Below are 25325 nucleotides of genomic sequence, written 5' to 3'. Positions count from 1 at the left end.
GCTCGGGTCATGGTCCCAGGGTCCTGGGATAGAGCCCCCGCACTGGGCTCCCTGCCCAGCGCCTGCTTGTGTTGCCTCTCTCACTTGATCTCTCTCTGTCAAATAAATAAATAAAATATTTTTTAAAAAAGAAGAAGAAGCAGAAGAAGAAGTGGATCCTTTGGGCACTGGGGACCCAGAGAAGGTTCTCAAGCTGGGGAGATGCCCCCCGATGATGGCAGAGTATATTTGAGAGGAGGCTGGTGCAGTGGGAATAGGGATGCAAGGTGTGGAGGTAAGAGACACTGCAGAGAAAGAACCACAGGGACAGGGGGTTGGGGGGTGGCTGGTAGCTGGACGCAGGGATGGGGGCAGGTCAAAGATGACCCTCAGGAAGAGAAGCCACCATTGACAGAGGGGAAGCTGCAGCTAAGAGCTGGCCTCAGGGAGGACCAAGAGCCAGATTTCAGAGTCCTATACCACGTGGTCCCACACAGCACCTGGGATTCACAGCTGGCTAGTAGGGTACCAGCAAGAACAGCTTACCACTCCCTTCCCTTTGAGTTCCAGCCCTCCTCCTGGGGAACCCTAGCTCCTATAGCTACCAGTGGTCCCACAGCTTCACCTCTGAATCCCATGAAGCATCTACTCACAGCTCCTCCAGGAAGCGCAGGTGGTGGAAGAGGCCAGGCTGCAGCTCCGTGAGGTTGTTCATGCTCAGGTCTCTGCATGGAGAGAAAACAGGAAGGGAGCTGTGAGCCGCCCATTAGTCCCAACCTGTGCCGTCCAGGTCCAGACACCCACAGAGAGCTCCAGCCGTTCCCGCTGCACATGCCACACACACACACACCGCACCTTCGAATTCCCAAGCCAGCCTGGCAGGAGCAGGTGCAGTCTCTAAGAGTGAGCACTGGGCTGGGAGTCAGGCTTTCCAGGTCCATATGTGTGCATTCCCTCCATGGTTTCCAACTTTGCCCTCTGCCTTTCTCCTCCCTCAGCCAGACTCCCCCAAGAATGACTGTGGTTGGGACTATGAAGGAGGCTGACGTCCCTATAATGGGAGAAGCTAGAGAATCCTCCGCAGAGTTTCAGAGCATGAGGGGAGGGGTCACTTAATACAAGTGATGCCTCATGCATTCTTTTAACCAAAGGGGAATCTGAAGCCTAGAGATTACTGCCATTATGCTCTGTGGAGCCAGTTCGTGCATATCCACGCACTGGTGTGCCCATCCCTGCAATGGCCATGTGGGATCATCCTATTACTCAATCCCAGAACCAGCGGGATTTCGCTGCCCTCTGCGTTCTCGGCCAGTCGCTTTCCTGTTAGCTTTCCTCCTATACACTCCTGCTACCAGAGGACCTCCAGCATGTCCCCAAAGATGCCTAGCTTCTCGATGCACATCCTGATTCCTCCAAGGACTCCTACTTTGGATCATTCCAACCTTCCCATATCCCATGAGAGACCCAGTGGGTGGTTTCAGGGTCACTGTCCTCTAAAGATACCTCAACACAAAAGAACCACAATATTAACAGCTGACACTTACAAGGCCTACTGTGTCAGTCACTGGCTAATCTTTAACCAAATAATTCCACGTAATTCTCACACCATCCCCAAGGTAGATTCCTTTGTCCTCTCCATCTCACATGCAAGAAAACAAAAAGGAAAAAACATTGGGCTTTGGAGTCAAAAGGCCCTGAGGTCAACTCTGTCTTCTACTCACTTATCAGACCTTGGGCTCTTAACCACTGTGACCTCAGTATCCTCATCCATAAAAATGGGATGAATAACACCAAACTCCTAAGGGCTTTATAAACGAGCCCTGTGCTTACAAACTGCCTAACAAATAGTATACACCGTATCTGCTTTCTTCCTGCCACCCGCCCCTCGGTGACCTGTGGGCACGTGTCAGGCCCGGGAGCTCAGTGGGCAGGAGTTGGGGCTTTCACTGCTTGGTCACGTACTGTGCTAGTATTTCCTTCTCCGCTTGTGTCTGGGTGAGCAATGGTATCTCAAGATTTCATGTGTGTGCGTCTCACACACTTGGGTTCCATCCTATTTCAAACTCTTAACAGCTGCTTCCTGCCTCTGCCAGCAACCTCCCTGAGGGGTATAGAGGTAGGTCCAAACCAGACCACCAGATGGCTGGGCACCACCCCAGGCCGGCCTACAGCTTTCTCCCTTCCTTAGGAATGCACTTTTGCTGTCAAACCTGAGTGTCTCCCTTTTCCCCCAAGAAATGAGTGTGCTTTATGTGGACACTCAGAAAGGCAGGCTAGAGATGATGGGGAAATGTGTGCTTGGGAGCCCAGTTCCAATCTATAAAAAGACTGTTTAGTCTCAAATGTTTTATCTTTGATAAAGCTTAGACTCTGGACGCCATGTCCTCTAAAGAAGGAAGACATTCCGTTCAGAGAAGAGCCAAGGAACTGGCCTGCTGAACTCAGGGATGCTTCTTGTCCACAGCTCCCTCTCTGCTCCATGTGGGGACAGGAGGGCCATCCCTGGGCCTGTCCCATCCAGAAGAGGGCTAGGCAGAAGCGGGGTTGGAGGCGGCTGGTGCGCTGATGGCCATGGTTTAAGGAGCAGAACCAAGAGAGTTCACTGATGGGTTTTATGTCAGAGTTTGGTTCTCGGGCCGTATCTAGGCCCCACTAGCCTGGGCTTCCAGTGGAGAGGTAAAGACGCGAGGGTGCACAGAACAGCGGCAGGGGAAGGAATGTCAAGGCCCACAGAACCTGCCTCGGACTGGACTCCTCCCCTTTGAGTCCTGGGCCTGGCTCATTCTCAGCCAGGCAGGGAGGCACAAGGTGCCCCAAAAACGATTACCTCTAAATATTTACCCTGTGCATTTCTGGACGTGTCTCCACAGGAACGGCAGCGGGAGTTCAAGGAGCACACGGGGCATGTGACTCAGACCTCATCACTCAGCTGTCCCTCCAGGGGCCGCACCTCAGAGGCTCTGATGTGGCTCCATGCCCCCACCCCATTCCCTCCGCCCCCCCCCACCCTAACTAGCGGCCTCATTGTTCTCCCCTGGGGAGGAGGGGGCCTGGACCCCCCAGCCCGCCCCCACATCCTGCCCAAGACAACACACAGCCCAGCTGCAGGGCTCAGTAAGGAGGGGCACCGGAGGGTGGATTTCCAATGCTGGGGGTGGGGAGCCCCATTCAGACCTGGCCCTCTCAAAAAAGGCGAGGAGGGGTAGGGCTCGTGCCCAGAAAAGGGAGAGGAAGAGGAATGCGTAGAGCCGAGAGAGGTGCAGGGCAGGTTTCAGAGCTGAGATCCTCCAAGCTGATGCCACAGGCCCTGGGAACAGCGGAGGGCCCTGACCCAGGCCCTGCTTGGGGGCGAGGTGCGCCTGGGCAGTCTCGGGCAGGCGGGGGAGCCGCATGCAGGCACTGTGAACACAGGGATCATCTGGGAAGTGGTGGTTCTGAGACAGTACTTCCCTTGGTGGGGGGCGGGGCGAGGTCAGTTGTCCTTGTGCAAGCCAGGGAGCACATTCAGGCCATGCTTGGACCCAGGACAAAGAAGAGGGCATCCAATCCTGGGGGGCAGGGGAGGATGCTGGGGTTTGCTTGTGGTCGTTATCTGCCTGGCTGTATGAACTTGTCAGTATCTACAAGGTGGGGGAGGCCTGTATTGGGGTATACAGGCTCTTGGGTGTGCCTGTCTTGTAGGGTGCCGGGCACGCATGTGCCATGTGTGAGGACATGTGCATATCTAGAATGTGCACATTGGACTAGCGTACTGTTAAAAGTCATAAACATTCTCAGAGCATCACATGTTAAAAGACAGAAATTATTTGGGAGAAACAAACAGCCTCACCCAAGTCTCACTCTTGGGGCTGGAAACCTTTTCTGGCTGTGTGACCTCTGGCGAGCCGGGTTCCTTCTCTTGGCTTCAGGGCTCCTCTCCGGCCTATCTCCTGGCCCCAGGAAGGGGCACAGGTCCCTCAGTGACCCTGTCTGGGGGTCCAACTTGTGGCTGAATTAGACACACGATGCCTGAACCGAAATAAACCCTCCTCTACGATTGCTCCCTGGCCACTGCGAATACACACATGCGCACGTATGCGTATTCACATGCACGCGCACGCACTACAGGTCGTCTGACCAACTTCCTGGGCATGAGAGCTGACCGGTGTAGTTATACACACACACACACACACTCAGAAGGGCCCGGCTTCATTCCGTCTCTGCTGTTGTCGGTTTGAAATCCTTAACAAATTCTGAACAGGAGGCACCACATTTTCATGTTGTACTGAGCCCTGCAAATTGCTTCTCTCAATCAAACTGCGGGGGGATCGAGGGGATGGGTTGCAACCCCATTCTGAAGTTTTCTTGCAGGACTCAGAGGGGCTATAGGTTCTTCTAGCTGGACACAACCATGGTTTGCGGGGGGCGGCAGGAGAGGGTCAGTGGGGCGAGGCTGGCAGGAGGGGAGGGAGGGGAGGGAGGCGAGTGAAGAGAGGGGCAGCCCTGGGCACAGGAAGTGGAAGTTTCTGGCTGCACATTAGGAAAATGTTCTCAGAGTTTTACCCTGTGAGGCAACCAGACCACCCAAGGAAGCTGGGTGAGGCAGTAGTGTCACCATGGAGATGAGGAACAGGGTTTGATAAGAGGGAGGATGCCGGGGAACTAAGGGGACAGACAGCAGCAAGACCCGAAACTGGAGGGGGGTGGGGCAATAGGGGACCCTACCCCCTGGCAATCTGGCTGATACCCAAGGGTGCTGGTGAAGTTGTTCTGTTTGCATTTTTCCTTTGGGAGAAGAAACAGAGAAAAGCGAAGCCCCTGGGCTCTGCTGGGACAAGCCTGGGAGGACTGTCCCCACCTGGCTGGAGAAGAAGCCCGGGAAACAGGGCCCTTTCGACACTGTCTCCACCTCGAGCTAAGATTGCCCATCTCTGCAGCCAGGTGAAGGGCAGTTAGAGTGAGTAGGAGATAAGCCCCTGTCCCCAGGCATGACTCCCCAAGGTCACCTCCTCCACGAGGCCCTGCCCAGCCCCTGGAGGCAGAGCTGGTGTGGTGTCCTCTGGGTACCTACAATATTCTGTACACGCTCCCTCAGTGATGATGGCTGAGCTCCTGCTATGTATCTAGTGCTGTACCCACCTTCATTATTACACCAACACAAGGCTAATTAGCGGCATGACTTTGGTCATGCCACTTGACATTAAGCCTCCATTTTCCCATCTGTAAAATAGGGATGATAATAACAGTACTTACCTCACGCTAGTTGTAGCAATAATTACACGAGTTACTAAATGTAAAACAAACATAGTGCTTAATAGATCTTATTAATATTATACTCATCTAACTAAATTATAATGATTAGTATGTAATGACCCATACGACTATGAGTTCAAGGTGAGGACTTCATCTTAGACCTCTGTGTATCCTCTAATCCTAGCGGGATACCTGGCAAATAGGGGTGTGCAGTAGACATGCAAATGAATGTATTACTAGAGATAGATGATTCCGCCTTGGCTTCTCTTCCTGCGGCCGACAACCTTGCTCCTAGGAAGTTCCTCCTGTTGTCTAATTTGAGTTTCTCCCAATGATATGTTAAGGGCGTAAACCTCTGTAAAGAACCTAGTCAGTGCTTAGTTCCAGTCTGGTGCACAACCCATGGGGCCTGTTGATAACAATGTTCACTCGTCTCTCCATCTAGCATCGTCTAGAGAAGGTAAAAGTGAGGTCATCCTCTGAAGGATCTCTTGAAGCACCTACCGTGAACCTTCAGGTTTCTTTTTGGGCTTTTCCTCTGAGGGCAACAGTCTCTGGTTAGGGCCTAATGTGCTGCCACAACATCCCTTCCTCACAAGGGCCAGGCCAGGCCTGGCGTGTTTCCTGCTATGATGGGAGACAGCTTGGGGGTTGACGGGGAACAGGATGAGCCATGGTAGAAATTGTCCAGTGAGGGGGATGGGGAAGTCCCTCCCACTGAAAAGGGCCAGTAGACAGGCTGGCTGCCCAGGAACCATCTGGCACTCAGGAAACACTTGCTGAATTCCTTGGTCAACAAGAGAAGCAGGTGACAGGGGAAAGGGGAAAGAATGTGGAATCTGGAATCAGGGAAGCTGGTTCAATGAAGCCAATACCAAGGTTCTCCCCTGACCCACAATCCCTACAGATCATTCTTTCCTGACTGGCTGCAGTGTGCCTAGCATAAGGCCCTAGCACAGGGAAGGGTCTGGGCCCTCCAAGAGTTTATAGTGTTGCTGGGGAAGGATTGTTTACTCACAGAGTAGCAACGAAAACCCACATATGTATTCTGCTTTGTGGTTTACAAGTGACTCCCTCAACCACTATCCCAATTAAGTTCTGAGCTGTGTGTCTAGACTCAAGACTAAAACAGAGGCTCAGAAGGGGGAAAGGGTAAACCAGCATGGCTTCCTGGGACAGAAACGAGGGTGGGATGTTTATGAGACATGAGTAGCTTACAGAAAGTTCGGAGTGGAAAGCACCCAGAGAACACCCCATGTTACGCAGTGGGGGAAGAGGTTCGTCGGCACAGTGGACGGGGCTGGCCATTCACCGCAGGGCTGTTAGCAACCCTGAGCTTGCTCCTTGGTGCTGGTAGCATCTCCTCGTTGTTGTGACCATCCAAAACACCCCATGCATTTCCAAACACCCCTGAAGGAAAGGTGCTTTCCTCTTCCTGCACTCAATCAGTTTACAAGCAAGGAAACAGATCCAAAGCCGGACAAAGTGATCTAACGTCACATAGCAAGTTGATGGCAGTGAGAATGAGGTCTCCTAAACCCCAGGGCAATGGTCTTACCACCCCACCACATTGATCTTGGGTTTTCTAAAGCAGCTTCCCCTTGCCCAGCTGATTCCCCTATAGGTGGCACGACCTTATCAGAAATGACGTGATACCAGCTGTCTTCTTTGAGATTCTAAACACACTAGTTGACACAAGTTCTCTTGGGTTTCTGCAATTTTCCCAGATTTCCAAACAAGGGAGAGTACTGCAATCAGGATAAAATGTATCTGTCTTCACAAGGCAGCGGGGACACATTCTCTTAGGCTTTGCCCAAAGTCTTACGTGAGAACAATGCTGTAGTTTTCAATACAAGTACTGTTGCTTCATTGTCTTATGTCCCAGCTCCCCTGTTTGTAACAAGCACGTTTTCTAGCCTGCCTGGAGGCGCAAGAGGGTGTGGAATGGAGGGACGTAGCGGACAGCATACGAGAAGCTGGAGGGGTGGCCGGGGTGGGAATGGCCCCCTAGACTTGGGGTTCATTTGTAAAGGGAAAGAAAATCCCCAGTAGTTGCTCCCCAAATCTGAGGCTTGCACAAGGAAGAGAACCAGGGAGAGCCAGGACGCCCAGATCATTTTCAGGTGATCCAATTTATTAAGGCAGGGCAGGGAGGGTGAGGGAAGGAGACATTCTTATAAGTCAGGTGAAAGAAAAGTACAAGGGTTTTTTTGTTGTTGTTGTTGTTTGTTTGTTTGTTTGTTTTAAGCCCTGGGTTAAAAGACCACAGAAGTCAGGGAAAGTCACTCCTGGGTATCATGATACTTCATCTGTGTGGCGTGGGTCTCAAGTTCTGATGGCAGAGAAAGAAGGCCAAGAAGGGAAGAGGCCCAGGAGAGGTCCCTCCCATTCAAAGATGCTAGATCTGGGAAAACGCGTTTTGGGGCGATCAGAACCAACCTCAGACCAAACTCTATGGCTCTGACTTCTTCTTGTTGAACAAAGGAGGGGGAAATCTGACAGCAATAGCATGTCAAAGGTGTGGGTGCCTGGGCAGAGCAAAGAAGGGGACAGGCACTGGGGATAGATTTAGAATTCTGGGCTGGGCTCTGACCCTCAGTTCTGCAGGGGAATCCCTTTGTGAGGGAGTCAGGCTCATCCCAGGCTAAGGGATATCTCTGGCTCTGTGGGGCAAAGTGGCTAAGCTGGGGTAGCCCCCAGCATCCCTGAATTCCTGTCAGAAGTGTTACAACAGGTCAGGTGCAAGTCCTCCTTCCACCCCAGGCGATTAGTCGTAACCCTCAGAGAACTTGCACTGGACGGTCAAGAGTTGGGCCGGTGGGAGCTGACTCTCGTCCATGCCCAGAGCCAGGCAAAGGCCCTCATGAGCGAAGCATGGCTCAGGGATTGCATAATGTGTGTATGCATGTGCTTCTCCCCCACGGCCAAGCCATGCCACCCACAGGTGGAGAAGTTAAAAGGGACCCAGGTGTCCTAGGCCCAGGCAGGGTGGTCTGAGAACAGCCCGTGAACATAAAGGGACAGAGCCTCTGGAAGCTGGGGAGGATGGGCTCTGGACTCCCTTCTGTCATCTCTTTCTCCTGAGAGGCAGCATAGACCTCCATGGTCCAGTGCAGTAGCCATCACCCATGTATGACTATTTCAATTTAAGTTCACTAAAATGAAGTCCAATAAAAAATTGAGTTCCTCAACTCCACTAGGCACAGTTCAAGGATCAACAGCCGCACATGGCTAGTGGCTGCCACAATGGACAGCGCAGATCCAGAGGACGTCCTTCATCACAGGGATGTTGGACAGCACCAGTAACAGCCTCTGGAGGTGAACCTGTGTTTGCTTCCCAGTTCTGCCACTTACCGGCTGTGTGATTTTAAGCAAATTACTTCATCTCTCCCTGCCTCAGTTTCCCCACTGGTAAAGTGCTCAGCCAGTGCCTGGCACAGAGTAAATAAGCAACCAGTACGACCCGCGAGCACCTCTGCCTGCCTCTACCATTCACTGAGACCCAGCTCAAGTGCCTCCTCCTACAGAAAGCCTCCAGTCTTCATCCACACATTTATTTATCCAGCCATGGGTCATTCAACCAACATTTGCTGAGCACCCACTATATACCAGGCACTGGGCTTGCTAGGTGGTGAAGCTACAAAGTCCAATAATGTATGATCCCTCCCCTCAAGGAACCCAGTCCAGTGGGGACATTGACAAGAGTGGACAATTATAAGCCTGTGCGACAAATGCTGGGACCAAGAGGCTTGAGTGTCACGGGGCCACCTCATCAAGCTCTGGTCTCCCCTGACCTGCCAGCATCTTTTCCAGCCCTCATTCCCACCTCTAACTCCACCTAGAAGGGCACCGTTTCTGTGCACGGAGGTGTATGGGTGTGAACTGGCTGCTCTCTCTGAAGCACCTCAGAGGATGGTGCTGTCCCATTGGGAGAAACCTCCCCAAGGGGAAGAACTATGTATCTCTCCTCAGACTGGGGAAATCCCTGAGGGGCTGGGTGGGGTTGGGAGCCGAGGGGACACAGGTGGGAAGGACTAGGGCCGCATGAGAGCTGCAGGTGGGGCCCACTTTGTGCACAGACCACAGCCCGGAGCCCTGTTTGTTTAGCTGAGGCTCCTGGTCCTGCTGCCTTTAGCCTTTATTTCACTGGATAAAGGGACAGGGTGTGTCTGGGTGGAAAATGGAAGAAACACTCCTCTATTCAGAGTCACATACCTCCTACCCCCACATCCCAGATGGAAGGTTTCCTCTCACATCAGGATCCCTTCCCCTTCCCCACCCAGCAACTCCACTTATCTCCACGGACAAACACACGAGGGAGCCCCCGATTGCCACTTACTCCCAATCCCAGCCAGGGGCAGCACCCAGACCCCCAGCGAAAAGGTTTTCAAACTTGGACCTGGTCCCGGCTTCTACCTGAATCCAGTGGGAAAGAGCAGAAGCTGTAAGTTCAGAGCATGTAATAAGAGCTTCTTCTGCCGAGGCAGATACTGCTTTACAAAGGCTTTATAGACCCATTTTACAGAGGAGACTCAGCAAAACCAAGGTCCCTCTGATGCCAAAGTCCCAAATCGTCTCCAACCCACCCCTCTGCCTCTCCAGTTCATAGAGTTCTGGTGCATCCTTGGTATCATTTAATTTGATGCTTTTATCAAGCCAGGGAGTGAAGCATTATTTATTCCCATTTTAAGTGAAGAAACGGAGGCTGGGAAATACCGAGCTACCTCACATCTACTCACAGTTAATAAGCAGGAGAGCCAAAGGCCTACCGGCTCGCTCTGTTGAACCCAGCTGCACACGGGAGCCTAGCGATCCGGGAGCGGGGAGCTGGAAGCCCGTGAGCAGGCGGCAGCGTGGCAACTCAGTCCCTGAGGGCACCAGGTTGTGAGGCTGGCCCTGGGGCTGAAGGGCCTGGAAGCCAGGGAGGTAGTGGGTCATTTGCATCTCCGGGAACAATGCAGGGGAATTAGGGCCTGCGGGGAGAGCCCCACCCATCTCCTCATCGTCAGGTTCTGAGTCCTGCTCTCAGGGGCCCCAGGGACCCAGTGGAACTTTCCAGAACTCAGCTCCCCTCCTCCAAGCCCAGCTGGGCACACCTCTCGGCCACGGGGAGGTCCTGCCACACCCATGTCGGCAGGCTGCTGAGGTCCCCAATGACTGGTGCCCCAGAGACTTCTGTCTTCTCCCTGACGAATCTCTCCAGTCCTCCTGCTGCCTCCATCCCACCCTCTGGCTGGTGCCCCAATGACCTACCCCCTTCCCTAACTCCCTACCTATCGGGTTCATCAGATTCGTACAAAGACTAGATGCAAGATCTAGATCTAACATCCCTGCCCAGCGAGAAGTTCTTCCTGAAGTCTAGCCTCACTTCCTCATGCTGCAGTTGGGCTGTACAGAGTTCTGGGCCTTCCGTTAGGTTGTCCGTAGCTTGTGGGCTCGGGTGTCAGACTGCCCAGAGTTTGTATCTTGGCCCCACTACTTACCAGTTGTTTCACTTTGGGCAAGTTACCTTTCCTCTTTGGGCTTTAGTTTCTGTATCTCTAACAAGTTATGTAATGGTTCCTCTTAGGGGAATTGTGAGGGTTACATGGGACAATTCTTGTGTGTTGGGGTTCGTGGCTGGGCCTCCCAAGTGGTGTGAATGCCAGTTAACATCCCTCCCCTCCCCTGCATTCAACCCCTAGAGCCCCTCCTGGAGAAGCAGCACAGTAGGGTCACAACGGAAATGGGGTAGGGAGGCAGAGGGGAGGGGAAGAGAAGGGAAGGGAGGGCGTTCTGGGTCAGCCCTGCCCTTAGGAGGCACCAGCTGCTACTTCTCTCTGCTGCTTCCAAGTGAGTGCCACCTGCCCCAGCCCTGATCTTCGCATCCTTTGATCTTCTGATCTCTGGCCAGGGTTCCCCAGCCAAAGGCATTCTTGTCTCCCAGGCCTCCTCCAAGGAAGAGCAAAGGGCTGGGCTCCTGCCCCTTCTCCCAGGCTCCTCCCTCCTCCCTGTGGGGTGTGTGTGTGTGTGTGTGTGTGTGTGTGTGTGTAACCAGGACTGCCACAGAAGCCCTGGGACAAGGTAACAGTCAGGTTCCCTTTGAGGTACTGGTGTCTGGGGGAGAGGGACATAGAGAAAGGCTGGTCACTGGACTGCCAGTGGGCATAGTGGCCTGGCTGGGCCAGGCAGAGGCACCTCCTGGAATGGTGCCTGCAGCCTCAGTTCCTTGTTCCGAGTGCCCTTGCGTGCCGAGTCTCGCTGAGAACTGGAGGAGGCATATGTGTGCCCATGTATACAGACAGGGAGGGCCTGTCTGATACATACCTGTATCCCTGGGGCAAATAATACATTACATGTTAATAAAAAAAAAGATAAGTCTACATCTTAATCTCTGGACATTGTGAATGTGACCATACTTAAGACAAGGGTCACTGCGGTTATAATTAAGAGAAGGATCTTGAAATGAGGAGAGCGTCTTGGTTTATCTGAATGGGCCCTAAGTCCAATAACAAGTGCCCTTATGAGACATACACAGAGAAGAAAGTGATGTGGAGACAGAGGCAGAGATTGGAGTGACGTGGCCACAAGCTAGAAGAGATGCATGGTGGATTCTTCCCTAGAGCCTCTGTATTGAGATGAGCCCTGCCGCCATCTTGATTTTGGATTCCGGCCTCCAGCACAATTCTCCAGAGAATCAATTCCTGTTGTTTTAAGTCACCCAGTTCACGCTACTTCGTAATAGGAGCCACGGGAAAGTATACAGTAAGTAGTCCGATGGGTCTCAGCATACTGAGGGTCCTTGAGGCCCTGTGGCAGGCTCCCCCTGCCCCGGCCCTCTCCTTACCCTCTGCCACTGGCCCCCCAACCTGAGATGATCAGACCAAGCTAATGAGCCATCCCACATTCAGCTAGGAAACTCATTCTCCCCCTGGAGATTCCCCCCAGATCTATGACCCAGCAATTGCCCTCCTGGATGTATAACCAACAGAAACACACCCAGACGCTCACCAAACCTACAAAACTCCCCACGGCGGTACTACCCACGATGCCCCCAAACTGGGACGTGTCCAAGGCTCGTCAGCAGTAGAATGGATAGACTGTGCTGTGTTCTACTGAAGTGAGTCTGCGCAGCAATGAGCGAGAGTGAGCCATGGCTGCCCCCAAGGGCGTAGTATGGACATATACTTCAACACAGCGAGGGAAAGAAGCCATACATAAAATAGCACCCCATTTATATAAAGTGCAAAACAAAGGCAAAATGTACCTATGTTGTTAGAAATCATGAGAGTGGTTACCCTTGTGGGGGGTGGGCGGGTGGGAGGTAGTGCCTAGAAGAAGGCATGATGCGTGGAGAATTTTTAGGAAGCTGCAGACATTCTGTTTCTTAGTCTGGTGCTGATGATGTCAGTGTACACAGCTTGTAAAAATGTAGCCGGCGATAGGTAGTCTTTTCTGTGACGTATATTATTCTCAAATAAAAAGTTAATTTAAAAAAAGAGAGAGATTCATTCCAATAATCTTCCATGAACCTCAAGCTGGCTAAGGGTTCTGGCTCTAACCCTGACCAAGGGTTCCTTCTAGATTCCCATGGCATCTTGCCAATACTTCCCAACTTTTCACCTCATTGAATTGAAATCGGAAGTTCAGTCCATGACTCAATATCATCTCATTCATCTCTGTACCCCCAGGACATTGCGCCAGGCTCTGGCATGTAGTAGGCGCTCAAGAAACACTTACTGACATCTGTTAGCCTGGCCAAAGGCTTTGGTGTTCTCAGACTCCTTCCCAGAGTTCCCTGGCCATTGGCCCCAGCACCCCAGACTGCCGCAGGATTCCACGGGGGGACCCACTCCTCCCCACTGCTGCCCTCTGCCTCCTGAGTACCCCCACGACCAGCCTGTACCTGTCCTCATCCAAGCACTTACAAGATGGTAACCTTCCAACCCACGAGCCTGAGATCTCTCTTAGCACAGACCACAGGACTCACTCATCTTGGACCTTTAGAGCTCAGGCAAGACCCAGACACTCAATGGAGACTGAGAAACCAGCAACCTCAAGTCGCTGGAGCCGTCTCTCCCTCCAAGCCTAGAGGCAAGCACATACCTTTGTTCGTCTCAGCTTGTTTGAAACTGGATGGAAATTTTCAAAAGTAGTGTCCTTTAAAAGAAAAAGCAGTAAAAGGAATGGATAGGAAAGGCAAAAGCTTCTAAGTAGAAGGGTTTCTAGAACAGATGTCTCACTTTAATGAAACCCAAGCCTGGCCACGAGCTGGCAAACTGGCAGCTTAAGAGGCTCCCCAGCATGGCTCCGGGCTCACCGCAGTCGTCTGGGTTAGATGCCACACCTCTGGCCCAGGGCGCAGCCAGGTGAGGGCCACCACCAAGTCTGGAGATGGTGGTGCTCCCTCCCAGCATCCCGGCACTCACTCTCAGGTGAGCACATGTGCTTTGACCAAAGCTGGCTTCTGCTCTGTGCCTCCTGCCTCTGGCCATTCCTTACTGTATTCTTCCTTTCATTCTTTTCTTCACTCATTCCACCAACACTTTGGAGCACCCCTGTGCAAGGGGCTGGGGCCAGCACCAAGGATACCAGGGTGTGTCGGTGGCTGGAGCCCTGCGTTCCTAGGCTTCCCAGCCTAGTTTGGGAAACAGACAAGTAACCAGAGGCTAGAACCCCAGGGGATGAGCCCTGGGGTCAAGCAGGCACATAGAGGGGAGCCCTCTCCCAGGGCTGAGGGATTAGGGAAGGCTTTCCTGAAGAAGAGACATCTCGGTTAGCCCCTTGTATCTGAAATCAAGCTGATGCTTCCCCTGCTTCCCTTGAAGACTGGCCCCCAGAGCTGCAGGCTTCTTGTCTGAACCCATTTCTTAACCACATCCTTGCAGTAAAATCACAGTGATGTCCACAGGGCTCTTTCTGAGTGCCCTAGATATAAATCAATGGGGCATCACCTAAGTATAAATGAGATTAAAGCAATTCTGGGTGGGAGGGGGAGGGGAGGTGGCTGGCCAGAGACTCGGCTGATGGTCTGACTTATTTTAAGGATAAGCTTTGGGGCAGTGCGTGGCACACTCTGCAATGCACATTCTGGGGCACCTGGGTGGCTCAGTGGGTTAGAGCCTCTACCTTCCGCTCAGGTCATGATCCCAGGGTCCTGAGATCTAGCCCCATATCGGGCTCTCTGCTCAGCAGGGAGCCTGCTTCCTCCTCTCTCTCTGCCTACTTGTGATCTTTGTCTGTCAAATAAATAAATAAAATCTTAAAAAAAAAAAAAAATGCACGTTCTGAGTCAGTAGGCCTGGGTGGGGCCCGAGCTTCTGCACACTTTAACAGTGCCCAGGGCCGACACTGCTGGTCTGCAGCCCATACCTGGAGTGAAAAGACTTCGGGAGATCCAAAGGACTAGATAAAATAAATCTTCTTCAAGCAACCCCTCATAAATACTTTTCCAATCACTTTTTTGCTAAGTATTAACCAGACTGACTCACAGAGATGTCCAGTTGTGGCCCGACCTGGACAAGGCCAAGCAGAGGCTGAAATCTGGCCCTTGCTCTACTCACCAACTCTGCGCAACTTCCCGCACGGTGAGCGGGCTGGTGGTAGCCCCAGGGGATTGTGGGGCAGGGAGCTGCAGGGCTATGCAGTGCCCCTGTGGAGGGGTGGACAGAGACACTCAGGAGCCCCTCCAGGATCCCTGGGCACTGCGCCCCATCTCTGCCTCCTGCCTCTGAGCTTGCCTCCGTAGGGTTGGCTCACTTCCTCTTGGAGAAAGTGAAGTGAAACCCAGTCCACCCCCCAGTGCGTTTGAAGCTAATGAAGCAGGGGTAGCTGCTGGTTCTCTCCCCTCTGACCAGAACAGGAAGGAAACTCAGGGATATTACAACAGGAAGGATGAGGGACACCAGGAAGAACTTCCCAGGGATCACATTTTGAAGGGCCACGCTAAAGCAAGTGGACTTGGTCTGCCTGTGCGGGGGTTCTAGCTTAGGTTAAGGCCAAACCTCAGGAGGGCCCCCAGGGCAAGCTTCTGAGTCTCCAAACCTTTCCCCTTTGCTACACTCTTTACCCCCTGCCCCCTACGGGCTCCAGCGCTGTCCATCAGTGCCGGGCACACCAGGGTTCTAGGGGTTAGCCCAGGTATTTCCTGACCCCAAGCCCCACCCCCAGCGGGTCCCCCGGGCCCCGCAGCATGGTGCCTCTGCACCCCCATGCCAATCTGGAGGATGAGGCTAATACTTTCTGGCAGGTAGAGGCAGGACAGGCAGAGGGGGAGGCGGCACCCTGGGCTTCTGCATTCAGATCAGGGGAGCCAGCAACGAAGCGAGGGTTGGCGTGGCGTCGGCTGGCGGGGGGGTGGGCATTCCTCTTTCCGCTGGCTGCACATAGTTAATGGGGGGCCTTGTTCTGGCTGGGCACGCAGCCCTGGAGGTGCTGGTGATGGCCGTGCCTTGTCTCAGCCCCCGGGATCTCAAGTCTCACTGAGTGAAATTGCAAATCTCTGGGGATCCCGACACCTCCCTCAATCCCGTCTCAACATGGCCTCGCTCATGCTCCTTCTCTTCCCTCTCCTTCTTCATTTATACACGATCATTTATCTTTATAATATCCTGGGATCAGGAACTGCCAGCCCGACGGGAGACAGGCCCAGAGAGATCAGAAAACTTGCCCAAAGGTCTTCAGCACATTGGTGGCAAAGACAGAATTCTAGCCCAGGGTCTCCTGGTTCCTGTTCTACTGAACAGAGAGCAGACCTCCAGCTCAGGTGGGCCCTGTGCCCATGGAGTCTCCGACAGAATTGGAGGAGGGAACCTATTGACATTCCCCTCTCCCCATTCTTCCAGAATGAGCGGCCCCTCACTGCACGGTAGCCAGAGGGTGGGAGAGCGGAGCTAGCAGGTTTCTGCAGGTGGGTGGGAAGATCTTGGGAACAGCTTCCACAGGGCACGAAATCTTTGTCTCCCAGCCTGGACCAGCCAACTGTGGCTGTTATGTAGAAGAAAACTGTTGGTATAACACCGCGAGCCGAGCACAGCTGTGCCTGTGAGGGAGTACACGCTCGGTAAAAGTCAATCAGTTGAGTAAATGAATGAATAATAATAGTTAACAGCCGTCAAGGTTACTATGCGTCAGACACTGTTCTAAGCCTTTTCTATATAGTAACTCATTCAGCCCTCCCAACAGCCCTGGGAGGGGGCTCTCATTATGGTCCCTGTCATTTCCAGGTGAGGAAATTAAGGCACCAAAGAGTAAATCCTTCCCCAAAGATTGATGAAAGGCCCAGCCAGGATCATAGCCCTGGAGGGGCAGCTCCAGAGCTCGTGCACTTAACCGCTCTGCTGTTCTCGGGAAAACTGGAACGCGACACAACTCACACAGAGGCCCTCCCATTCAAGCAAAGACCTTGCCCCCCAGAGTTACCCCAAGATTCAGGTGTGCCCCGTGCCTCACCTTGGCACAGCGCACCCCATAACCCTTGTCCCCTCCGGATGTTATGCTTAGGCGAAGGAGCGCCCCCAGCCCAGTGATACCAGTGTTCCTTCCAGCCCCAGGGCCACATCAGGCGCATCTGGACACAAGCTGCCTCTTCTACCCTCTGCCATCTCTCAGGAGACCCCCTCCTCCCATCCGTGGCTGCCCTTGTCCCCCTCTAGCAGAACTGTCAGAACAGAAGCCACGTAACTGCCATGTTAGGAATCAGAGGACAGAGCACGGAGAAGGGGTCTCATTTGAATCTGTGACCACTCGAAATGGGAGATGGGAGGCCGGTCAAGCGGTTTCTTCATTCTACAAACCAGAAATACAAGGCTCAGAGAGGTGAAGAGCCAGGCAATTTACAAGATCCAGAGCAAAACAAAAATGTGAGGCCGCTCATTTAAAAGTGATAAGAATTGTCAGATGGCAAGAGCAGACGGCATTCACCCAAGCACGGGGCCCGCGTGGAGGCAGAAGCGGCACGTCTGTGAAGGAGGTCTAAGGGGTGAGCCCAAGTCACCCAGTTCACAAGGGCAGAAGCTGGTCACCATGCTGGGAGAGCTGGGGTCCAGTCCCAGCTGAGAAGCGAGCTGGCTCCCGGCTCGGGGCTCTCCTGGGTCTGCCCCCAGGTAGATGAAGGTGGGAGCCCAGGCCCTGTCCCAATTCTTGTTCTCTCTTGCTTTTGTCCTAGACAATAGTCCCCTTCCTTTCTTCTCTCCTCCCAGCCTCCTAATCGGCTCTGTCCACCACAAAGGCAGGGGATTAGTTTACGGCCCCTTCCTGCCTCAACCTTCACAATCCCTGGACACACGATCCACTTCCCCTTCCTCAGACACCCCCACCCTTGGGCTGCCCCAGATCTGGAGCCGAGGGGGAGGGAGAAAGACTGAATGCATAGTCCTCTGGTGTTGGTGGCCCTGTTCAGAGTGCCCCCTGCAGGCAGAGGCTGGTACGTGTGTGTGTGTGTGTGTGTGTGTGTGTGTGTGTGTGCCCATGTGTTTGAAGTTGGGGGGGGTCTAATGAGGTCCTAAGAAGAAGGGAACCCAGAGCACAGATCCTGCCTTCAGGAAGCTCCCAGTCTAAAGCCTTAGTTCTGGCCTTTCCCCTGAGAGCTCTGACTTCTAATGCAAAGAGGCACCACTCCTGCCCCCAGTCTGAATCTGATGAGGCCGGTGGACAGACAGGTGGACACACACACACCCTCAACAGACATGGGTATGCAGTCCTACTTGATATTTCTGCAGCAGCGGGGCAGCGGGGGGGTAATGGAAATAACATCCTCTATGTGTTAAGCATTCATCCAAGCGGGACCTTGCATTTCATCCGGGAGAGATGATGATTCTGTTTTGCAAGTGAGTGTCCATCTAGAGCTTCTAGCACCCACTCCCATGGTTTTTCCCTTGCCTCTCCAGGGGTTTCTGCATCGGTGGCATCAGTTAGCATGAGCTCTCCTTCCTCCAAGCGCCCGCCCTCCCGTCATTCCTCATCTATAGCTGCCTGGTGCACGTCACACTCTCTGCAAAGTGTCACCATTCTTTGTGTGCTTGTCTTATCTCCCTCTCCGAGCCCCCGGGGACAGAGGAAAGAGCATGGGCTTCGGAGTGCCCAAGCTTATCTCTAACCTTGGCTGTCCCCCTGCATTGGGTGTCCCCCTCCCCATCTGAGACGGGGAGGAAGGATGGGACGGTGCCGGTCCATGAGTGTGGACACAGGAGAAAGGTTTTAGCACGATGCTCCCAAAGGATGTTTGCTCCCCACACAGCTCGGGAGTTTAAGTGGCATGATTGCTGACCATTCACAAAAGGGAAGGGGAGAGCGCTGCATGAGCTGGGAGGAGAGGCGTTATCAGGATGCTAACAGCGCCTTATAGCAACTGCCCTTGAACCCGGGGTTAAACACACTCACCCCCAGAGCTATCCCCACTGAACGGCATGATCCTATATGCCAAGGAACATGAAGCAAATTGGGACAGACACCAGGACCTGGGGGAAAGAATCCTTAGTCTAGGTCAACTTAAGGGAAGGCTTCCTTCCTACAAGAGGTGTTAAAAGCCCCTTAGCGGCTGCTGGGTTGGCCTGTTTCCCAGGAGTCAGTGGTGACTCAGGTCGGGGGACCATTCAAACTAGCCAATCACACAGGGAGGTGGTATAAAGCTCAGACAGTCTTGATCCTCCGTGGGCCACCAGAGCAAGCACCCCCTCCCTGCCCTGCAGTGACTCTGGCAATGTACGGGGCTGGGGTGGTAGATGGGGATGGTGATGGCACCTTCTTTGCACCACCACTCCTCCCCTCTTCCCCCTTCAGTAGTCCATCTGCCTTGGCTTTGGGCCTAGGGACCATGTCCAAATCCCTAACACGAGTGCAATGAAAGGCACTCAACACCGTCCTCCCATCTGCCTTTTTGGACACTCTCAGGGACACCCCCACCTCCTCCAGTGCCTCAAGGGCAAAGAGGAGGGGACAGTGGCACGAATGGGTAAGGATGAGAGCTGTGTTCTAGATCCAACCCTCTGGGTTCACTCCCAGCTCAGCCCTAGACTGGCGGACTTGCATCGGTAAGAAACTGCCTGCCTCAGTTTCTCCTTGCAAGTGCTTCTCCTTCCAAGGAAGACCAGAGTTAGTAATGACCATAGCTCCCATGGATCGGGCATGTGCCAGGTGCCAAGCATGCTGCCAGATTGCAAACGTCCTTCAAAGAGCTTGATATTCTTATGCCCATTTTGAAGCTAAGGCAGTAGAGGCTCAGAGAGGTAAAGAATCCGGGAGGGCCATCCAGCGAGTTAGTGCTGGAGTTGAGATCTGAACCTGTGCAGTCAGGCTGCAAACTCGAGCCTCTTCCTCTGAAAGACTGCTTCCAGGTGTGGCCGGGAGATAGACAGATAGAGATAGAGAGGGAGAGAGGGAGAGGGGGTCTCAGGCCCTGGGGGTCCGGATGCTGCCGGGGTTGGCTAGATGCCTTTGGCTGGGAGCAGCCTAGCTGATTTATCCCAGCTGCTAAACACCTTGAATCCGTTTTTATTTTTTAAATGTGTGGCCTGAGGTGAAAAAGGCCGAGAGCCTGCTCTGGCATATCCTGCCTCGAGGAGTGAGACGGAAAGACTGTGGTGAGGAAGGAACAGAGCCCCAGTGTGCGCTGTGTTCGAGACTCCTGCTTTCCCTTCTCCTGGAAGGCCTTCCCTGTCTGCTCCCTTCTGAATCCCCAGTCCTTCAGGACTCAGGACAGGGTCTCCCCTGACCAGCACGGTCCTCCCTGTCCTCAAAGTGCTCCTGACCTTATTGCTGGTCCTCCAGGGACACTCCCCATGACCATCTGGTATGGTGAGCCAACTCTTCCTGTCTCCTCGGACATCCCCCTCCCCATCCTGACTGCCTCGCAGGAGACCCAGCACCATCCCTTTAAGCCACCCCCACGGAGGAGCTCCCTGAGACCCTGCTGGCTGATGCGATAGATATGAAACCATTGACACTTCTCAAGAAAGACAAGAAACTGGAAACAGACTTAAAGGGACTGCTCTGCCTGGGGGTTTAATGTGCCCAGAGTCTTGCCCATTCGCTTAGAGCTCCAAATCCCCAGCTCTGAACCCCCTGACTGGCAGTGGTTGGGGTGAAATCCGGCTACTGGCTGGCGGCCTCAGGTCAGACCCTTAATATCTAAAAACCTTAGTTTCCTCATCCATAGGATGTAACACCAGTCCCCCTCTCCCGGGGTTTCTGTGAGAGGCTGAGGAGAGTTACCCAGATGTAGTCACTGTTAGCTAGTACCCACTGCAGGTTAAGGCAGGGAGGCCCTTGCAATGGCCTTTTCCTGGGTATGTCTGTTGGGCCCCAAGGATGACCTTCTTGACAATCTGGTTTCTTCCTTGAAGAAAACCTACGGTCCCGGGAATGAAAATGTCAACCAGGAAGGCATCCCCACCGTGCGTGAGAGCAGACAGGAAAGGTAGGAAACTGGGCGTGAGGTGCTTCCCTGGCCCCAGCCTTAGATTTTGTATCTCAAACGATTCATCAGAGGGAGCCCCGATGCCCCAGGGCTGAGGAAAGTCAAGATACAGGCCTTCCTTCTTAGCCCCGGAGGACTTATCTTCCTTCTTAGCTCCCAGACAACACCTCGGCAGCTCTGGAGGTGCCCTGTCTCGGAGGAGCAGGGCCCAGCCCCCACCTGCCCATTGCCAGCCTGCCCGTGGCCTGCTCTGGCATGGCTCCGGGGGGCGCAGTGCCAACCCCTGAGCCCTACCCGCTACCCTCCCCCCATGTCCTTTCGCTGCTTCCAAAATAACTCTGCTCCCTGCCCAAGTTTGGCTTCTTGGGTGTTTTTCCTCTCCTGAGACCTGTTCTCCCATGTCTGAAGGGCAGGAGGAAAGACCTGAATTGTCATTAGAAATTGGAGACCACCCCTTTTTTTTTTTTTTTTTAGCAAGGAACTAGTTAGCACAAAGGGGCTCCCGCAATCCTGAAAGCCCCTGAGTCAATGAGCCCGTTTCAGTTTGGCTAAAAGAAGGCATCATTACCCACATGAAAAAAGAGAATTGGAAATTTCTCCCCCACCCCTGTCTCTTATAATCCCCAGTAGGACTCCTTGCCTTGTCCTTGCACCCAACGGAGTGAGTTACTAGCCTAAGGTCACACAGCCCATTAGGGATGGACTCAGAGGAGAATCCTTATGGACCCCTAAGGGCATGTCCCCAGGCAGAAATCCCAGCGGGGGGGCCCCCCACCCCGCACACCTTCTTTTCCTCAGGCTGTACCAGAGAAGGCTCTAGTTCCACAGAACTCCTGCTTCTGGGGAGAAGCTGGACTCTGCAGACAGGAGTGATTTGAAAACCTCGACTTCGCCTCTGGGGAAGTCTTGCGCCAGGTGTCAGGCCAGGGCTCATCTCCTCACAAGTGGGGAGGATCGCTTCCTCCATCCTCCCGGGGGCTGGGAGCTCAGGAGCTGACTGGGCTCCGTGAAAGGCCCAAGTCCCTGAAGGGCAGCGGGAGGGGGCGTTATTAGTATGGAAGGAGGGAGTGAGGGAGGCAGGTGGCTAGGTGATCTGAGAGGGCTCTAGAAGATCACACAGGCACCTTACGTCCCCACCCTGTCCCAAGTGGCTCTGTTCTTCTCTTTCTGGGCCTCAGCAGATCATTTGCAGGTGAAAAGATGGAGAAAAGCCATAAAAATCGTCACCATTTGAAAGTGGGTCTGAACAGGAAAGACACCGCGCTCCGCTTTGTCTCATGAGCTGCCCCCTCCCCTTCGGAGTAAATACTGTTCCCGCTTCCAGGTTCAAGATGAAGTAGCTGTGGAGAGGTTAAGTGACTAGTTCAAAGATGCACAGCCCCTAGCCATGGGGGTGGAGACTGGAGGCCACAGCCAGAGCCCCCCCCCCCCCCCGCCCCGGCCTCTGGGGCAGGGCCTCCCCACGCAGCGCCCGGTCCCGGGTCCCGTCCGTCCTTTGGACTGGTGGGCACGGGGCAGTCGGGAAGCGGGCTGTGGCTCATGTGGGGCAATCAAGGTTGAGAGCCCATGGCTCGCGGGAAGGCAGGGTTGAGCAGGGGGTGGGCTGGGGGCCAACTCTGCTCAGAGCCAGGCCTTCTTCTCCTCCGCCAGCTGCCCCACCCGGCCTCGCCCGGCACCCGCTGCTGCCAGAGCCCAGAGGTTTCCTTTTTCTTTTGCCTAGGGTTGTTTCCTGCCTTTCCTTTGAACTGGGGTGTTGGCTCCTCCACGCACTCACCCTCCTCCAGCGACCCCCCAGGACTGCCCTCTGATGGCCCCGTCCCCCCGGGCTGCCCTTTGGAGGAAGGCTGGCACCCCGTTTCCTGGAATCACTCTCCCCGGCTTTGCCCTCCTCCTCTCTGTCCTGGTCTGGGCACCGTCCGGATCCTCCCCCTTCCCTCAGTCCCTTCCTCTACTGCCCACCTCCGACATGCAGTTCTCCCTGGAGGCTTTCTCCATCCTGCCTCACGGGAGCAGGCTCGGGACTAATGATTTCTCCCTGTCTCTCCCACTCCAGTTTTTCCATGAAATGTGTAGACACTGAGGTCCAGAAAAGTATGGGAGCTTGCCTCACAGCAACGGAGGGACCGAGGATTAGAACTCACAGACCCCGAGTTCCAGGAAGGCAGAGATGCTCAGGCTCTTCGAATCTACCAGAAAGGGAAACTGAGGCCTAAGCCAGGAAGGGTAGCCTTGGAGGTGAGACAGGAGACCAGGCACACTGAGCTCCCGGGTTCATCCTGCCCAAGGCCAGCTCTCATCCACTGAAGCAGCTTGTTCATGCTTCATGTTGGGAGCAGCCTGACTAGGACTGCCCAGAAGGGCCACCCCTCTCTTAGCTCCTGAAGCAGTGGGTGATGGAGACAGATGCTCAGGGCCAAGTACAAGTGTAGGAGCCTCAGGCCTTTTACAACTTGCTTCCCAAAAAGGCTTTTCTCCCACCACCCACTCCTGATATGGCTGGACATTGGGAGCAGAATGAGAAACACAGAGTAACCACCCGGATTCTCCCACTCGGGGACACCTCTGAGACTTAGCCAACCAGTATGTGCTGTCTGGGCATTCCTGTCCCTTCACTGTGTGTATGTGGGGTAGAATACAGCAAGAGGCATCATGTCTTCGTGTCACCATCAGACTGGGATGCCCCAGAGCTCTACCTCCTCCAGATGGGTTCCCAGGACACCCTACTCAGGAAGAAGGTCCAAACCCCAGGGGACCTCATGGCAATTCAGTTTGGGAGAAGACTTCAAAAAATGAGAGACACTTGAAAATTGTGGGTATTTCAAATCTGACCTCCCAAGCTTGATCAAACAGAGCTGGCATTGGGCCCCAAAAGAATCATAATTTTTGGACTTAGGTGTCAAAGCAAAGGGTAGAAGTTGGGTATAAAGAAGACTTTCCGGTCTTTGCTAGAACCAAGATGGAGGAAGGTAGAGGTGTGTGCACCATGAGAGGTCACTGGCTAGAAGGACGGAGCCTCACCTTCCCAGGGTGAGGAAGCAGATGTGAAGTAATTTTGATTGGGGTGGGTCTAGGACCTCCAGGTATCTTCTGGAGTCCATAGTTCGTTGGTGCCTCCTATGGTTCAATCTACGGCCCCTTCTAAGAATCTTCAGGTACCCTCAGGCCTGCCACTTCCTGTACACCCAAGTGCTTTAATCTTTTTTTTTTTTTAAAGATTTTATTTATTTACCCGACAGACAGAGATCACAAGTAGGCAGAGAGGCAGGCAGAGAGAGAGGAGGCAGCAGGCTCCCCGCTGAGCAGAGAGCCCGATGCGGGGCTCGATCCCAGGACCCCGGGACCACGACCTGAGCCGAAGTCAGAGGCTTTAACCCACTGAGCCACCCAGGCGCCCCGCAAGTGCTTTAATCTTATCTTTCACTTTCTCCACCCAGTGTCAGGAAGATGTAAGTGTCCCCTCCCCTCCCAGCCCCACCCCTACTGTCACAACCAACACCTTGGACCCCAGGGCCCCCGAACAACAAAGCATTGACCAAGACCAGCACCTGCAGATGACTTCCTAGCACACACCTCTCTTCTTCCTGCCACAGACCATTCCCTTTGGGTTCATTTTATTTGAATATTTTATTTATTTATTTATTTGAGAGAGATAGTTGGTGGAGGTGGGGAGAAACAGAGGAAGAAGGACATGCCGACTCCATTGGGCTGAGTGCAGAGCCCAATGTGGGGCCCGAGATCATGACCTGAGCCAAAATTAGGAGTTGGACCCTCAACTGACTGAGCCAGCCTGGTGCCCCGCCCTTGAGTTCTATACCCACCCGTGGACTCAATTTCCCTCCTGTGTGAAGTGTCCTGGGGGCTTGTTTCCACCTCCACTGCACACCCAACAGCAGGCATGATAATAATACTCGCTATTTCTACATCACCCCTTGTGTGTCAGGCACTGTTCTGGGGACTTCTTACAGACATATTATCTCACTTAATCCTCCCTGCTACCCACTTGTCTCTGTACACAAATGATGAGCCCAAGGCTCAGAGGAGTTCAGTGACTCAGTAGGTGGCAAAGCTGAGAAGGAACCAGGGTTTGGGGGCCCAGACAGAGAAGCCCTGCTGGTTCCATCGTCAGTCTGCACCATCCTCCACTAGGGCTGGTCTCCTCGAGGCAGGGCTAGACTGGGCATTGCCGGACATTGCTGAGAAGGAAGGGAGCTCCATGACCTCCCTGCCCTCACTCTTCTCAGTGACAAACCCTCCCTCCTGAGAGGTAAAGGAAGAAGGCTCATCCTATGAGCCACCCTGAGGCCAGCTGCCCCCAGCAGAGACCTCTTCATCCACTACCCACATGGGACCCATCCGCAGCCCAGGGCAGCAGCCGTGGTTCTCTACCACCTCCCTCCAGTATTCCAGAGCCCATCACTAAATCCCCCACATTGCCTCAGGACCCTACTCCATCTCCTCCCCTCTCCCACAGGTCTGAGTCTTGGGAGAGAGAGCCTTCCTCTATTTCCACGGACCCATAAGACAAATTCAGAAGGTGCCACCTCCACTGGACCCAGATGCAGACCTCACAGCCCCAGGGAACTGTGACAAGGCAGTGGAAAACCTTCCATCAGCGTAGATGCTGGGATGCTTGTATTCCCAAGGTGGCATCGTACCTCTCTTACCCCTAGTTCTTCCAGAAAAAGGGTCGGTCTGGAAAGACAGGTCCTGAGAAAGGAGG

The 25325-nt window shown here is 53.8% G+C and overlaps 1 protein-coding gene across 3 annotated transcripts in view; it reads right to left on the bottom strand.

The window, feature by feature from the left end:
• LGR6 (leucine rich repeat containing G protein-coupled receptor 6) overlaps window positions 1–25325 on the bottom strand; it is a 117749-nt gene that overhangs the window by 90399 nt on the left and 2025 nt on the right. For all 3 annotated transcript variants that reach the window (XM_032878264.1, XM_032878265.1, XM_032878266.1), the window contains exon 2: window positions 633–704. In XM_032878264.1, the coding sequence (XP_032734155.1) occupies window positions 633–704 (72 nt within the window). The remainder of the gene's footprint in view (window positions 1–632; window positions 705–25325) is intronic.

The sequence above is a fragment of the Lontra canadensis genome, unplaced genomic scaffold (genome assembly GCF_010015895.1).
Source record: "Lontra canadensis isolate GAN:19392208 unplaced genomic scaffold, GSC_riverotter_1.0 scaffold63, whole genome shotgun sequence".
NCBI lineage: Eukaryota > Metazoa > Chordata > Mammalia > Carnivora > Mustelidae > Lontra > Lontra canadensis.
The sequence above is the reverse complement of the archived record's forward strand: the minus strand, read 5'-3'. Positions and strand labels throughout refer to the sequence as shown.